General features: G+C 39.9%; 1 protein-coding gene across 1 annotated transcript in view; it reads left to right on the plus strand.

Annotated features, from left to right (window-relative positions):
• Positions 1-2,176: 2,176 nt before the first annotated feature.
• The window catches only part of PKHD1L1 (PKHD1 like 1), a 180,183-nt gene continuing 170,080 nt past the window's right edge, over positions 2,177-12,279 (plus strand). Inside the window, 2 exon segments of the mRNA XM_063669026.1 lie at positions 2,177-2,249; positions 4,154-4,243. Coding sequence (XP_063525096.1) covers positions 2,177-2,249; positions 4,154-4,243 — 163 coding nt within the window.

A 12,279-nucleotide genomic window follows, 5' to 3' on the forward strand; every position in this document is an offset into this window, starting at 1 on the left:
AACAAGGAGTTTACTAAAACAGGCAGCTCTTTCAAGAAGTTTAATAACAAGTAAACTAGAGAGTTTGCCTCAATTAAGAAGAGAAGAAAGGATTTTTTGCTTGTGTTTAGTTTTTTAGTAATGAATACTGTATATCTTTCTAGGAAAAGAGGAGAACGGAGAGTGAATTAATTAGAAGTGAGATAAGGGGGATATTGTTAGAATAATAATCAGTAAGATGGGAAGAGAAGAGTTTTCACAAAGAGTTCAAAGAGGGGATTGACCATGTCATGGAAGAAAAATACTTCTTCCTGAAAGAGAGGAACAAAAAGAAAGGAAGGAGGGAAGGAAGGAAGGAAGGGAGGGAGGGAAAGAAAGAGAACTTAAAATTTTCTACTTATAAAAATTTTTAAACTAATAAAAAAGTGCAAAGGATCATACCTACACTTAAATTCAAACATTGTTTAAAATTTGCCAGATTTTTTTTTCAGCAAAACCATTTTGAAGTAAATTCCAGACATAAAGACACTACAACCCCAAATACTTCATCAGGCAATTCCATCACTTGAAAACACTCTTTGACTAAAGTATGATACCACTGTTATACCTAATGAAATGAACGCTTCTATAATATCTTTCAATACTTGTTACTTAATCCATATTCACTTTCCCTAATTTGTTCTGCAAACATCCTTCATAGCTTTATTATTATTATTATTTTTACAAACCAGGCTCCAATAGAAGATTATGCATTGCTATTTGGGTAATAATCTTTTAATATCTTGTAAAAACACATAACATTTTTAAATGTAGAAACTGCAAACTAGGTGGGTGGATCTTCTTATCTTTTTTTGTTGTTTGTTTTTGAGAGGGAGTCTCACTGTGTTGCCCAGGCTGGAGTGCAGGGGTGTGATCTCAGCTCATTGCAAGCTCCGCCTCCCGGCTTCAAGCAGTTCTCCTGCCTCAGCCTCCCAAGTAGCTGGGATTACAAGGCGTGCGCCACCCCACCCGGCTAATTTTTGTATTTTTAGTAGAGATGGTGTTTCACCATGTCAGCCAGTCTGGTCTCGAACTCTTGACCTCAAGTAATCCGCCCACCTCGGCCTCCCAAAGTGGTGGAATTACAGGCGTGAGCCGCTGTGCCCAGCCCCTTCTCACCTTTTAAAGAGTAGGGAGAGGTGGGCAATCAAGAGAGCCTGAGGTTAGGATATTAAGAACAGTGAGAGGATTTGGAATTAGCCCCTGGGGAGCACTCAGTGGGGAATAATAAACTGCCTTCTCCAGGGAGGTCAGAGACACCTGCGTTTCATTCGTCTGCTATCTGGCATCCCAGAAACAGATCAGCAGTGCTGGACTTCCCTCCATGCTAACAGTAAGCCTTCGCCCTAAGTCTACTGAACTGAGGGCAGTGGAGAGGATTAGAGAACTGGCTCTGGAGTCTCTCTGCTTGAGTCCTCACTCTGCACTTAGCTGTATGTCCCTGGGCAAGTCACCTAACATTTCTGTGTCTCAGTCCACTGCTTAGAAAAATGGGCATGAATAACAGTCCGCTATTGGAACTATTGTCTATAAAGCACTAGGCGCCGTGTTTGGGACATGCTGAGAAACCAACAAATATTATTATGATTGTCAATTAAAGAGATAGCACAATCTCATATGAATGTGAAGGGGTAAAAACGCGTGGGGTTTGTGTATTAGGTGGACTTATAGGCCCACCTGGGGAGGATTAATGACCAAGGCAGACAGGCAGATGAAAGTACGCGGGGAAAGAAAGAAAAGAGAAAAGAAAAGAAAAGAAAAAAGGAACAAAAAGAAAATAGAGGCGATCTAGGCAGACCTCAGTGATCATTGATTCCTTTCGCCAAAAGGAGTAAGGCCCTTCCACCTATGGGGACAGCCTTGGGAAGGAAGCACCCGGGTTTAAGTGTGGAGGTTTGATTATCAAGGACTGGTTCGGGGCCGGCTTGGTTCTCCCGCGAAGATTCCAGGGTGTGTATGTGTGTGTCCGCGCGCGCATGCAAATCCCAGAGGCGCAGCCCGACAGCAGGGGCGGGCCAGGCCACGGGAGGGCGGCCCATTTCCCCAGCTCTCCCGGGACGAAGCGGGCGCGCCAGCGAGTCGCAGTCCCCGGAGCCGAACTCCAGCACTAGCGCCAGCTGCGAGCGGAGGGCACCAACTCCGCGGAACTGGCTTTTCAATGGGACACCTGTGGCTCCTGGGTATTTGGGGCCTCTGGGGGCTGCTCCTGTGTGCCGCGGATCCCAGCACAGGTAACCCTTTGGGCACGCTAGGCAGGCAAGCAGGAGAGGCCCGCGTAGACACTACCCCTGCTCCCGGGGTCCTGGGAGAGGCGGGACCACCTGGCACCTGGCTGAGGCTGTGGGTGCGGTTGCATGACGATCCTGGGGACCAGGGGAGCTGGATAGCGGGCCTAGCAAACAGAGACAGACGCAGAGAGAGAGAAACAGAGACAAGGACACAGAGAAAGACATTGCGAGAGATTGCCTTTTAACTCATCGACGCTGCTACTTGAATGATGAAATCTCCCACTGGCACCCCCAAAGTGACACAAGTGAAAGGAGACTGAAATTTGGCGGGGGAGTGGGGACTGGGAAGAGGCAACCTGAGTCCCTTTTCCTCCATTCTTCTTGGGTCGCTTTCCTCACAAAAGAAAGGGCAACAACCCCCAGTAGGACGGGGATGGGCCTTCGTGGCAGGTGTCAGTCATTTCCAGGGGCAGCTGCCCTGTGTTTTCAAAGTAATACCCAGAAGAGGGCTGGGAAGAGACTGATAAGATAAGAAATTGGAGTTGTCTGTGGAGATAACAGGAGGATGAACCTGAGATAGCCGAGGAGCAGCACTGTCTGGAGATAGGATCCAGCTTCCTCGCTGGAGTTTCCTACTGTTGGCTGTGGGCTGCCCTGAGATATGAATATGCGCGAATAAGAACACCTTGGAGCTCTTGGCAAAGACAGACCCGAGGTACAGAGGCACTGGGTCTGGGGCCTCGGAACTGATCTCCTTTATGTTGCAGAGCTTTTGCTACTATAGGTGAAGTCCACTCTAAACCTTTTTAAGACAGAACTGAACAAGCCAATCATAATTCTCTTAGCCTTTTTATATACATCCATTTTGAGAAATTAATAATTTCTGTGGCCTTTCTTTGTATCATCACTTAAATTTTTCTACCTACTGTGAAAATTTCTTTTAGGATTCCAGCAATTACTAGATCTGTACAGTGTAAGCAGAAAATAAACACCTCTATCCACTGTGTAGCTTTGAGTTGTTTTAAAGAATTATTTGCAATACTCCAAAGAAGCAGGTCACACAACCCTGTTTGCCCGAGCAGTTCCCACTATCTAGAACTATCTTTATCTTTCTGACAACTGGTCCAGTCTAATTCATATTTGTCCTCAAAAACGTGGAAGGGGCATGTCTTCTTTGTAGAAGCCAATGTGACACAAGCAGCGTGGGTGAAATGCTCCTTGAGTCACCCATGGCCTCTATGCGCTCCTCTGTCTCTTCGTACTGTCTAACCTAAGCCTTCGGAAAGTTAGGACTGTTATACATTTATGTATCTCCAGGAAGCTAACACAGTTTGTTGAATGAATTAGTGACCTTTATATTAAGAACTCACTATCATCAGGAGGCTAGAAGAATCTCAGAAATTATCTTTCCTGAAGCCACACTCCCTCACAGAAAACAATTTCTTCTCAAAACCAACATTTCTCTTTGTATCTGGTCTAGTCTTTCAAACAACCTAGCACTGCATTTCTTCTGTGCTCTTATAATGACTTATTTCTTCTTGGTGTCTGCTGTTAGGTGAACTGGTAAGCGTAGTTACAGATCTGCAGTTAGCAGAGCACTACATGAAATTAAGGATTTAATACATGTTTTATAATATGATAGTAAGTGATGAAAATGATCATGTGTTATTTTTGCTCTTGGTAGCACCTAAGATAGTGCTTTGCACAAAGCCAGTGGGTATTAACTAAGTTAATAACTCTGTCAAGTCATTGGCAGAGCCAAAAATAAAACCTGGGTGAATTTTACTTCCAGTCCTGTAAACTTCGTAATGTTTTCCTTGCAACCTTGTGGTATGTGTTACAAATTTTGATGATTGAAATGAAGAACTTGGTGATTTGTACCTCTACTGTATTTTAATATTTTTCAGATGGCTCTCAAATAATCCCCAAAGTCACAGAAATAATACCTAAATACGGCAGCATAAATGGAGCAACAAGGCTGACTATAAGAGGGGAAGGTATCGTTGCTTTTTTTTTTTTTTGCCAAGGTTGAGGTATTTTCAAGACTATTTCATATTTAGAGCTTTATGGTTAAACAAACAAACAAATAAACAAACACCACTGGAGTTGTTTCTTCACTTGGCCAGAGTAGGAAAACTCTATCCTCTTTGATAGCTAGTGAAATCCCCAAGAGTCTTTATCAACTTGATCATCTGAATTTTTATTATACTGACTTGCTTAACATCAAGATCTGGATTAATGACTGAACTGAAAGAAATGAAATTAACCCAACTCAGCAATTATTTGCTTTATTCTTCATGAGCCTAATAACATTTAATTTATTTTAAGATCAAATAAAACATTTTATGGGTGTTGGGTAGAATGTTGATAAGAAAGTATAATAGAGAAATAGGAAATAGTATGTTAATGAAAGAGGAAAGGCAATAGAAAACCAAACGTTAGATTCCTTCTCCTGCCACCCAATCTCAGGCTTCATAAAGGCATGAGTACCATACATGGTTCCCCTTCTCCTTGCCTGGTCTTAGAATGAAACATAGAAGGCAATCAGTAAATATATTTAATGCACAGCTTTTCCTAGGTTTAAATAGGAATATGTGTTTCTTTCAGCCATAAGACCTTTGCAATATAAATGATACCAGTAATCAGATACTTAGGAATTTTTGAACAATAAGAAACATTTAAAAATATTAGAAAAATCTATTATTTGGTCTTTAAGACATGAAAAGTTTTAATAGCTCACAAAGATATTTAATTATTTTGTTATATAATGTAATGTCTTTTAATGTTTCTAATATTTCTGCAGAATTCAATCTCTCAATGATATGCTTAAAATGGTTTATGCTTCTACATTACAAACAATATATTTTGGATTAAAGTGTTATTTTTTAGAGTTAAGACCCATGAACAATATAATTGTTAAAGATTATTTTATATTATTCATATATCTTTAACCATATGTTTCTTACATTGTAAATTGCTGATAAGATGGTATGCTTGAAAGTTATTGGGTTTTAAACAGAAATTTAAATGTCATGAGAGAAATGCTCAGATTAAGAAAGAAGAAGGGCTAGGTGCGGTGGCTCACGCCCATAATTCCAGCACTTTGGGAGGCCGAGACGGGTGGATCACGAGGTCAGGAGATTGAGACCATTGTGGCCAACATGGTGAAGCCCCGTCTCTACTAAAAATGCAAAAATTAGCTGGGCATGGTGGTGCACGCCTGTAGTCCCAGCTGCCCAGGAGCCTGAGGCAGGAGAATCGCTTGAACCCAGGAGGCAGAGGTTGCAGTGAGCCGAGATCGTGCCACTGCACTCCAGCCTGGCGACAGAGTGAGTCTCCATCTCAAAGAAGAAGAAGAAGAAGAAAAAAACACCCAGCCATTTTCTTCTGTTTCCAGACCTGAACATTTTCTGATCTAGGAACTATGGCTTCAATTTAAGCACATAGACCCAGATCATCCCTAGTTCGAAATAAAAAAAAACCAAAACATTCCATTCTTTGGAAAGGTATCCTTTTAAATCTAGCTAAAATGTAATCTTTTCTCTTGTGTGGACGTTCTGAGGCAATTAGCCTGAGGACTCTTAATTATAAAGCCCAGAGTGTCATTTGGTAAATTTCTACTTTTCTCATCCGTCTCAGTTTCTGAATGTGTTCGGCATTGCAGATACTTAACACTTCCCAATTTCTCTTACAGTCCCCTGCCTTAACTACATTTTACAGATGACTAAAAACGTATTCTCATACGTCTTTCTCAGAGGCTGAGTCTAAATACTGTCTTATAGAGGCAGAGAATAGAATAGCGGTCATTGAGAACTGGGAAAAGAGGAAGTGGAGGAGGGGTATTGGTCAAAGGGTACAAAATTTCAGTTATGCAAAATGAATAAATCCTAGAGACCTACTGTACAGCATAGAGCATATAGTTAACAAGACTGCATTGTATACCTAAATGTTTGCTAAGAGGGAAAATCTTGTTACATATTCTTATCAAAAAATTTTTTTAATAAATAGAGCAGGAGGAAACTTTTGGAAGCAAGGGGTCTGTTTATGACCTTGCCTGTGGTTATGATTTTTTTTTTTTTGAGACGGAGTTTCACTCTTGTCACCCAGGCTGGAGTGCAGTGGCATGATCTTGGTTCACCACAACATCTGCCTCGTGGGTTCAAGCAATTGTCCTGCCTTAGCCTCCCGAGTAGCTGGAATTACAGGTGCCTGCCACCACGTCTGGCTAATTTTTTGTATTTTTAGTAGAGACGGGGTTTCACTATGTTGGCCAGGCTGGTCTTGAACTCCTGACTTCGTGATCTGCCCACCTCAGCCTCCCAAAGTGCTGGGATTACAGGCATGAGCCACTGAACCCTGCCGTGGTTATGGCTTTATGGGTATATACTTATATCCAAGCTCATAAGGTTGTATATATTAAATATATATAGCTTTCATGTGTCAATCATAGCTCAGTAAAGTGGTTTAAAATAAATTAATAAATGCTATTTTAATGTAGGCTTTTGGATGCCCATAATATATACAGAATGATTTTTACAAAATGATAATGAATTTGCAAAACACACCAGAGTTTCTATAGCTACATGAATGAACTTAAAGTTAATTTGGAGGGACTATATTCATGTAAATCACCAGGCTTGTCTCTGATAGATTCTCTGTTTTTAGAATTGCATGCAGTACTTATTTATCAATTACACAAGAACAATTTCTAAATGGAATTGTAAATTCTAGATGACTACCTAACTATTGGCTTCATATTACTTTTTAAAATGTTTTATTTTTGTAAAAGTCATTATAAAACAGTAAAATATTATAGAAATACTTGACTTAGAAAGTGAGTTCTCTGAAATTCTACCCAGTAGAAAGATCTACTGTTAACATTTTCATGTATCCAAATGACTTTTGGCTATTTCCAAACATAGTATAGTATTGACTTGTAAACATTTGCCACAGCATTACTTTGTTTAAAAGGCTGTGGTTGGGCTGGGCACGTTGGTCCGTGCCTGTAATCCCGGTGCTTTGGGAAGCTAAGGTAGGAGGATCACTTGAGGCCAGAAGTTTGAGACTAGCCTGGGCAACCAGCCTGGGCAACACAGCAAGACCCTGTCTCTACAAAGGAAACATTTAAAACATTAGTCCAGCATGATGGCCTGCATGCCTGCAGTCCTAGCTACTTGGGAGGCTAAGGTGAGAGGATTCCTTGAGGCCAGGAGTTTAAGGCTGCAATGAGCTATGATTGTACCACTGCACTCCAGCCTGGGTGATGGAGTGAAACCCTGCTTTAAAAATAAAATAAAACCTCACAAGACTATGCTTCAGGAGATACAGATACATGATTTTACTCTTATGATACCCAAGCCAAAGTGTTTTGAACAATGGCATGATTGTAGAAATTATTATACCTCCCTCTGAGATGACTAATTTGATTAAGAGCATTATAATTTTGATAAGTTCTGGAGTGTTTGTAATTATATTGGCTTTGTTACTTTATAGTCATATCTTGTATTTCTCAGTTGTTTTCTTTGATATTTATCATGTTTGTTTTTATTTTAAAAAATCAGTAAGATGGGAGGAATAACATTTTACTTTTGGCTCCTTTTTCTAGCCATTTCCCTTACAATTTCTGGCACACACATTTTTGTTGAAGTGTTGAATTATATACTTTTAATAATGTTACAGAAAGCATATGGACTTTGGTTCAGTCTGACTGGCTTTCAATTCACCTTTGCCATTTCATATCATGTGACTGGGGCAAGTTACTTCTCTGAGCCTCAGCTTACTCATCAGTAAAATGGACTATTAATTCCTACCTCTTGGGACTGTTGTGAATATTGAAAAGGATGATACATCTAAGGTATCCATTATAAATACCATAAACTCTATACATTAGAGCTATTTTTGTTTGTATTATTCTTTGCATTTATGTTATAGGTCTAGTTTAAATCTTTAGGAGTTGTCTTCCATCCATCGCACTGTATCTTTCTTTCCCATTGCTTTGAATGCTACAACTTTTAAGTAGGTGAATACACTTTCAACACTGCTTTTTTTAACTAGAGAAAACAAAACAGCCTGCGTTCTTCATGACAAGTGCTGGCTTTAATAACACTGACATTTTCCATGATAGCAGCCCAGGCGTTCCTTTTGGATTGCTGCTAACAGGAGACCCAGGTTTGCGTGCCTGGCAATTCCTGTCTCCAGTTTTTCTGCAAAATTAAAAAAAAAATACATCAACATGTCAGGAATTTCCATCCGAAGCCTCATCCTTTTCCATTTCCAGGGTACACTCAGCCTTTCCTGTAATCTTTGTGACTTGGAGAACTTCCAGAGGTGGTGTTTTTATCCTCAATCGTTGGTTTAGAATTATACTTTTTTTTTTTTTTTTGAGATGGAGTTTCACTCTTGTTGCCCAGGCTGGAGGGCAATGGCATGATCTCGACTCACTGCAACCTCCGCTTCCTGGGTTCAAGTGATTCTCCTGCCTCAGCCTCCCAAGTAGCAGGGTTTACAGGCACCTGCCACCACTCCCGGCTAATTTTTTGTATAGTAGAGACAGGGTTTCACCATCTTGGCCAGGTTGGTCTCAAACTCCTGACTTCAGGTGATACACCGGCCTCCGCCTCCCAAAGTACTGGGATTACAGGCATGAGCCACCACACCTGGCCTAGAATTATACTTTTAAGTTAAAATTTTTAAAAGGAAGACTCCTTTGTATTTCTTTTTAACTCTCTGGAATTAGTTTAAAAGTCAGAAATATTTATATACTTGTTTTTTCAGCAATATTAATAATAATATTTATGAATTATTGTGGATTTGGTTCATTATTTTCCCATAGATTTTACTTCTAGGACTTTTTCACATATGCTGTATATATTTGACATTATAGTAACTCCTAAGCTGAAAATGATATCATCTTTTGTTGGCATTATTTTTCAGAATGGTAGTTGTCTTGAGAATGCTGAAAAACAGATCCACGTTACCTATCATTGATGTGACATGTACCTGATAGGAAAATATATATATATATCTCACATCTGGAACCACACCACAAGTAAAACTTTCCATTCTTTAGTTGGTTGCCAGGAGCTCTTCTGTGTGTTACAAACTCAATGTGAACACCAAAGATAAGCAAAGTTGACAAAAGGAAAGAGTGGGTTTACATGTAACTTGCTTTGCAGTGTTTTCATGTCTTTTCACAGTCCCATTTTAGTAATAACTGCCTTTCTAGATTCCAAATTGCAAAGTCAATGCAAATGTCTCTCACATGTGAAATTGGTATTTATATTGTACTTTAGCTTATGCTGGATGAGTTATTTGGTTAACCTTAGAGGAATAAAATGATATTTATTAAAATCTCTACCCTTTTTTGAGTTTCTGCTTACTTTTCCTACATACTAAAGAAAGAATAGTCTAGCAGCTAAGAACATAAGGGCTGGAGGAAGTCTACAGCCTGGGTTCGAATCCCGGCTACCCACTTACTGATTCTGTGTTATTTTTATTTATTTTTATTTTTTTGAGATGGAGTTTCTCTCTGTTGCCCAGGCTGGAGTGCAATGGCGTGATCTTGGCTCACTGTAACCTCTGCCTCCCAGGTTCAAGTGATTCTCCTGCTTCAACCTCCCAAGTAGCTGGAATTACAGGGCACCACTGCATCTGGCTAATTTTTATATTTTTAATAGAGACAGAGTTTCACCATGTTGGCTAGGCTGGTCTCGAATTCCTGACCTCAGGTGATCTGCCTGCCTTGGCTTCCTAAAGTGCTGGGATTGCAGGCATGAGCCACCACACCTGGCCTCTGTGTTATTTTTAAAAAGGGATATTAATGATGAACCTAAATCTCAGGATTTTTTTATATTTTATTTTATGTATTTTTTTTTTTTAATTTTATTATTATTATACTTTAAGTTTTAGGGTACATGTGCACAATGTGCAGGTTTGTTACATATGTATACATGTGCTATGTTGGTGTGCTGCACCCATTAACTCGTCATTTAGCATTAGGTATATCTCCTAATGCTATCCCTCCCCCCTTTCCCCACCCCACAACAGTCCCCATTGTGTGATGTTCCCCTTCCTGTGTCCATGTGTTCTCATTGTTCAATTCCCACCTATTAGTGGGAACATGCGGTGTTTGGTTTTTTGTCATTAGGATAGTTTGCTGAGACTGATGGTTTCCAGCTTCATCCATGTCCCTACAAAGGACATAAACTCATCATTTTTTATGGCTGCATAGTATTCCATGGTGTATATGTGCCACATTTTCTTAATCCGGTCTATCATTGTTGGATATTTGGGTTGGTTCCAAGTCTTTGCTATTGTGAATAGTGCCGCAATAAACATACATGTGCATGTGTCTTTATAGCAGCATGATTTATAATTCTTCGGGTGTATACCCAGTAATGGGATGGCTGGGTCAAATAATATTTCTAGCTCTAGATCCCTGAGGAATCGCCACACTGACTTCCACAATGGTTGAACTAGTTTATACTAGTCCACCAACAGTGTAAAAGTGTTCCTATTTCTCCACATCCTCTCCAGCACCTGTTGTTTCCTGACTTTTTAATGATCACCATTCTAACTGGTGTTAGATGGTATCTCATTGTGGTTTTGATTTGCATTTCTCTAATGGCCAGTGATGATGAGCATTTTTTCATGTGTTTTTTGGCTGCATGGAATGTCTTCTTTTGAGAAATGCCTGTTCATATCCTTCGCCCACTTTTTGATGGGGTTGTTTTTTTCTTGTAAATTTGTTTGAGTTCATTGTAGATTCTGGATATTAGCCCTTTGTCAGATGAGTAGTTTGCAAAAATTTTCTCCCATTCTGTAGGTTGCCTGTTCACTCTGATGGTAGTTTCTTTTTCTGTGCAGAAGCTCTTTAGTTCAATTGATCCCATTTGTCAATTTTGGCTTTTGTTGCCATTGCTTTTGGTGTTTTAGACATGAAGTCCTTGCCCATGCCTATGTCCTGAATGGTATTGCCTAGGTTTTTTTCTAGGGTTTTTATGGTTTTAGGTCTAACATTTAAGTCTTTAATCCATCTTGAATTAATTTTTGTATAAGGTGTAAGGAAGGGATCCAGTTTCAGCTTTCTACATATGGCTAGCCAGTTTTCCCAGCACCATTTATTAAATAGGGAATCCTTTCCCCATTGCTTGTTTTTCTCAGGTTTGTCAAAGATCAGATAGTTGCAGATATGCAGTATTATTTCTGAGGGCTCTGTTCTGTTCCATTGATCTATATCTCTGTTTTGGTACCAGTACCATGCTGTTTTGGTTACTGTAGCCTTGTAGTATAGTTTGAAGTCAGGTAGCGTGATGCCTCCAGCTTTGTTCTTTTGGCTTAAGATTGACTTGGCTATGCGGGCTTTTTTTGGTTCCATATGAACTTTAAAGTAGTTTTTTCCAATTCTGTGAAGAAAGTCATTGGTAGCTTGATGGGGATGGCATTGAATCTGTAAATTACCTTGGGCAGTATGGCCATTTTCATGATATTGATTCTTCCTACTCATGAGCATGGAATGTTCTTCCATTTGTTTGTATCCTCTTTTATTTCCTTGAGCAGTGGTTTGTAGTTCTCCTTGAAGAGGTCCTTCACATCCCTTGTAAGTTGGATTCCTAGGTATTTTATTCTCTTTGAAGCAATTGTGAATGGGAGTTCACTCATGATTTGGCTCTCTGTTTGTCTGTTATTGGTGTATAAGAATGCTTGTGATTTTTGCACATTGATTTTGTATCCTGAGACTTTGCTGAAGTTGCTTATCAGCTTAAGGAGATTTTGGGCTGAGACGATTGGGTTATCTAGATATACAATGATGTCATCTGCAAACAGGGACAATTTGACTTTCTCTTTTCCTAACTGAATGCCCTTTATTTCCTTCTCTTGCCTGATTGCCCTGGCCAGAACTTCGAACACTATGTTGAATAGGAGTGGTGAGAGAGGGCATCCCTGTCTTGTGCCAGTTTTCAAAGTGAATGCTTCCAGTTTTTGCCCATTCAGTATGATATTGGCTGTGGGTTTGTCATAGATAGCTATTATT

Source organism: Pongo pygmaeus, chromosome 7 (assembly GCF_028885625.2).
Source record: "Pongo pygmaeus isolate AG05252 chromosome 7, NHGRI_mPonPyg2-v2.0_pri, whole genome shotgun sequence".
In the NCBI taxonomy this organism is placed as follows: Eukaryota; Metazoa; Chordata; class Mammalia; order Primates; family Hominidae; genus Pongo; species Pongo pygmaeus.